Here is a 5,247-nt window from a genome sequence, read left to right as displayed (position 1 = left end):
GAGTACCGTACACACGAGGTACCTTCCGCAAGTTATTGTTAGCCGGCAGTAGCTATACTACGAGATATCAATTCATTTAAACGAGCTATCAATCCACCGCAAACATTGGAGAGAATGAACGAAGTACCGAGAGATTTCAACGAGGCAGTGAATAACAACACGTTTATAGAGTTGAAAACGCCTCTTGACACAAGATAAATCAATTCGCTTGCTAAATCTAAGTTTCACGATTAAAATTGATAAATCGTACTCTACGTGAGTTCCTTGATAAATTAAAAAGATTTAAGGTTTTCTTTTTAAGAAAATCTAATTGCGAAAGAATTACTATTGAATTATATATGTATATCCCAAATCATGATAAATCTTAAAAAAAAAAAACACTTATCATAAATCTCGGAATGTTTCGCGTTCGAAACTAAATTTTTACAACGCTCAAAAATATTCTATGTTTTTTTTCAGATAACGAGCAAGATGCCGAGTGACATCGTCGAGATTGCGTACATGTCGGAGAAGAAGCAGCGGTTAAATTAAGCTGTTCAAAATGACTCACCGTTGATATGCATTTGTGGCTCGGCGAGATGAATTCCAGGCCCCGCTGTCCTTCGCCACTGAAACATCTCTGTATGTTGCTCATGAACTTGCGGCGGATCGCCTTGAGCGAGTACACGCACAAAGCTGAGTGCGGTCGCGGCACGTCACTGTTGGGCCCGTCGCTCTCGGCGAACACAGCGAAGAGCACGTCGTCCTGAGCGGTGATGCCCAGGTCGCCGGCGAGTACCGAACCGGCCTTGCCGACGTAGGCGGCTTGCACCAGATTGTAGATACGCTCGTCACTAGTGCAATTAATCGGTATCTCCGTATACGAATAATAATGCTCGTCATCTTGGCACACACGGACCAATTTTGACAGATAGATCGGCGTCTCCGTATTTTTCATTTGTGTAGTAAGGAAATAACTAAATCCACCGCTGCTGAATCCGTAGATGTAGTTAATAGGATAACGTTCACGCGACAGAGAGTTAACGTACATTCGCGTACCGGTTGTCACTGCTGCTTCTGCGATGTTCAACATCTTGTCTTTGTCGAGGGAACGCGAGCTCACGGCCGGCACTTCCGAGCGATAGGGTGAATTGCCCGTGAAGGTCACTCCGACGTACATGACTTGAGAGACCGGTGGATTTGGCGGACCAGGTGCAATAAACGCGACCGTTGACGCGGTGGCATTGTTTGCCACCACTGCTTCCTTCACTTCCTGCACCACATCCGATATGTTGTGCAGATTGCGCACCGTGCACATGCCTTGAAATAGGCTGCCGCAGGAGATGAGCCGCGTAGTGGTGTAATCGATCACCAGGGCCTTGTTTACGTTGTCGACTGGCCGCTTTTGCGCCTCACGGGGGCAGTCTAGCATCGAGCACGCTGTGGAATCGCCCTTCGGTCCGGTGACCTCCTTTACGACCAGCAGCAAGTCCGGTGACAGCTGATAAAGACGATTAACTGCGCCTACGTACACCCGGCCTGTGTTCTTGTCCACTACCAGGTGGTTCATGCGTTCCACTTCTGGATCGTGGAATTTCTGTACTATATCGGCCGGTAACGAGCGCGTTATCGGCAACGATAGTGATAACATGAGGATCAGGATCAGCGGTAGCGACAGGCGACACCAACATCGTCGACGCGGTCGCGATATCAACCGCGCCACCCTCATCGTCCCCGTCGTTGTTGCCGGGAAGACTGACAACATGTCTACTCTACTTCCACACTACGGACTCCGTCGCGCCTTCCTCCCACCACCACCTCCTCCTCCTCCTCCTCCACCTCCTCCTCCTCCTCCTCCTCTTCCGCGCTGTCCGGCGATTGTGGCGGAGGTGGCTTCTTCCTTGAGCCTCTCCCAGGCCTATAAAAGAATAAATAAAATATTTGATTATTAAGATAATAGATATACGTACTTGATGAGACGCTAAACAGTAAAGAAATATATCATAAGGGGCAATAAATTAAAAAAATTTTTTTGAAATTGTATGCATTAAAAAACTTCTCCCTACCATACATATTTCTTATTTATACATTATGTAAAAGAAAAAATCATTTAAAAAGAATATGTTTCCTGGCATATATAGTGCCAAATTCTTTCTCTGTTCATTGTGATAAAAATTAAATTTACGGAATAAAAAATAATTTTGATGTATATTTATAATTTAAAAATACATAAAAATTGTTACATACAATAATTTTGTCTCTATCGGCATTCAACTTTTCTAATTAATATTGCCTTTGGAAAATAATTATAAATTTCTTTGGCTTTTAATTTATCTTTCTGTAGACATTCGTCTGCTATTGTAACTACTATTAGTAGCACCAAGGAATGAAACATTATACGCAAGAGACAGTATTCACCATACATAATTGTAACGATTATCTTCTCAGACTCAAGGTGAGAGCACCTCTTGCACGCAACGTAATCTACTTTCGATCGAAGGGAAAGGTGCAATTAGTTCAACGACACGGAACAATTATTGCTGAGAATGCACGATAACAATCAAGCATAATAATGCGCAATGTTGCAAACTGCGCTTCCAGAAATTGTAAATATTAAAAATATCTTAAAAAATATTAGGCATAGCCTATTATTTAAGACTCAATCAGATAAAAAACAAACAAAAATTTAGTGCTTTTTTATTTCTAATTTGCTTAGTTATGTCAACTTAATGAATAGAAGTCTTATTTTTTATTATCATCTATTTCTTAAAACAGATGTTTTAAAAGTATGTTGGTACTTCTACATTTTTTAAAAATTCACTTAGGAATGCCAACTTTACAGATCTATCCGTTAATATTAAAATATAATGATATAATCTACTAATTATTATTTATTATTACTTATTATTATTAACCATTATTCAGTTTATTAACGTTTTTAATAATAATTTAGAAACAATTCAAAATACTGTTTCATTGTTGATTGATATCAGAGACACAATCTATCACAGTTTTCATTGAATTTGTAATTTAAATAGGATTATGCTGGAATGATGGAGTATCTGAAAGTTTTCAAAAGTTAGGAATGGAGTAAGAAAATCAAAAAGACATGTAGTTTAATAAAAAAATCAAGCATCAAAGTCAAAAAGATATAATTCATCAAGAGATATCTAATGACATTAATATCTTACGGTATTATTCTAATGCATAATAATTGCGGGATAATTTTTCTGAATAAAAAATAGTAGGTACAACCAACTCTCTCTTGTCGATAATCAATTAGCAATAAATAGCACTGTAGAGAACATTTTGTTTTTTTACTTTTTATGTGCCTTTTTCTATGTGCTGGTTATAAGCTTAAATTGATACAGTCTATTTTTATCAAATCAGCTGAGAATAAAGAATAAAAAATAAATAATTGCAAATAAAGCAACAAATTAGCAACAAAAAAATCACTAAATTTATATCTACGTTATTCGATTATATTGCAGTAGTTGTGTCAGCTTAACAGACGTTTTCAAATGTTTACATAAAAGATAAATAATATTATATAAAACTAATAATTAAATGAACCGATTTGGCGAACGCACAAATTAGCGTACCAACATCAAAGGCAAAGACATTTAAATGACGTTTCGTTAATAGAAAGTAAGCATCTCTACGTGATCAGGAATCCTCCTTAGCGATCGCTCGGCAGTTCACGTTCTCACAGGATCCAAAGAAGGAAAAATACTTAGTAGGACGAAAATAACGAGATCGTAGCGGCAGTGAAACGAGAGGAATGTACGATTTATCGAGCAAGAGAAAACCAGGTGCTTTTGAAACGTGCCCCCGACGCATCTCGTCGACCCCCTCTTAAGAAAATGACTTCATGCAGCCGGCGAGCATCGGAAAAAGCGAAGGATGGTGAACGGGCGAACGAAGAAAAAAAAGAGAGGCGGCGATCATCTCTCTTTCGTCTCTTATCGCAATACCGAGGGTAACGGCCGATCGGGAACAAAAGTTTTCTTATTTCCTGAAGACCCATTTCCCCCACTCATTCCCGGATTACTCCCCGCCAATTTCACTCGACGTCAATCTCGGTTTATAGTGCTCCGCCCCTAGGAGAAGATTAGAAACATCTGCGTGCGAAAATCTCAAACGCTTTGCGAGATTTTAAAAAATGCTTCAGTCGCAAAAAGTGTCAACGATCCATACATCTTTCTTGATATATATTTTTTATATGTTTAATTGATACATTCACATAATTTTAATATCAATTACATATTTTATCTGTAGAATAAAGTAATATAGAAATAAAGCAATTTTATACAGAATTACAAAAAAGAAATAAAGTGAACAACGCCGTGTTCTAATTTTCTGTGAAACTGTGAAAGTACAAAATATCGTTTTTAATTGAAAGATATTGGAAAAATCATCGAGTTATCAATTATTGCTATTAGAATCTTGAAACTCTTTTCTCAGAATATCAATATTATAAAATAAAAAAGACTAAAATTTATTTACTCATAATTTAAGTAGATTATTATTTATTAAAAAGCACTATATATATGCAAGTAGCTGTCGTTTTTTAGAAGAAAAAAAAATGTTATTTCAAAATGTAAAAAAATGTTCTATTTTCTTCACGAAACTGTAATTTTGCACAACTTCATGAAGTAAAGAATAACTTGACTACCGAAAGAATAATATTATAGTTTCCTACTTCGCGTATTCGAAAAAGCTTGAAAGAAACGATGAATGCTATCGATTTGTTTATTCAACACGGCGTAGTTGCAGTCTAGGTTATAGCAACTTCGATCCAACAGTGCGCGTCATTAAATGACGAATCGGGGAGTCCAATATCGCATAAGAGCACTTGTTCCACGAAAAAAAAAAGATAAAGTTCGCGCGATTGTATGAGCCATTTGCAGTGAGTAAGCAGTACAAGTAACGACTGGATACACAAAGAAAGTAGACCAGGTGACACGTGCACCGATAAGTATTGAATTGACTGCAAGCACGCGATTTCTCAGGAAAGAAACGATGCGAGAATGTGCTGAGGAAAAAAGCTGCTTAAGAACAGTGTCATAAAAAAATCCTTTGATTAATACTTAAAGCAATTTAATATTAGAAAATAATAAATATGTGCAATATGTATACCATATATACATACAGATATATATATACATATCTGTGTATGTACAGGGTGTTTCCAAATTAAATGGCAAAACTTCGGGAGCGTGTAGAGGAGTAAAAAACTAAGAAAAAAAGTCCTATAGACATATGCTC

The 5,247-nt window shown here is 37.4% G+C and overlaps 1 protein-coding gene across 1 annotated transcript in view; it reads right to left on the bottom strand.

Annotated features, from left to right (window-relative positions):
- Nucleotides 1-550: 550 nt before the first annotated feature.
- The window catches only part of LOC108724979 (plexin-A4), a gene marked incomplete at its 3' end in the record, with an annotated part of 43,956 nt that continues 39,259 nt past the window's right edge, over nt 551-5,247 (bottom strand). The window contains exon 2 of the mRNA XM_018451724.1: nt 551-1,897. Coding sequence (XP_018307226.1) covers nt 551-1,744 — 1,194 coding nt within the window. The remainder of the gene's footprint in view (nt 1,898-5,247) is intronic.

Source organism: Mycetomoellerius zeteki, unplaced genomic scaffold, assembly GCF_001594055.1.
Source record: "Mycetomoellerius zeteki isolate Tzet28-1 unplaced genomic scaffold, Tzet1.0 scaffold318, whole genome shotgun sequence".
In the NCBI taxonomy this organism is placed as follows: domain Eukaryota; kingdom Metazoa; phylum Arthropoda; class Insecta; order Hymenoptera; family Formicidae; genus Mycetomoellerius; species Mycetomoellerius zeteki.
Note: the sequence above shows the minus strand (reverse complement) of the source record. Positions and strands in the feature narration are given on the sequence as shown.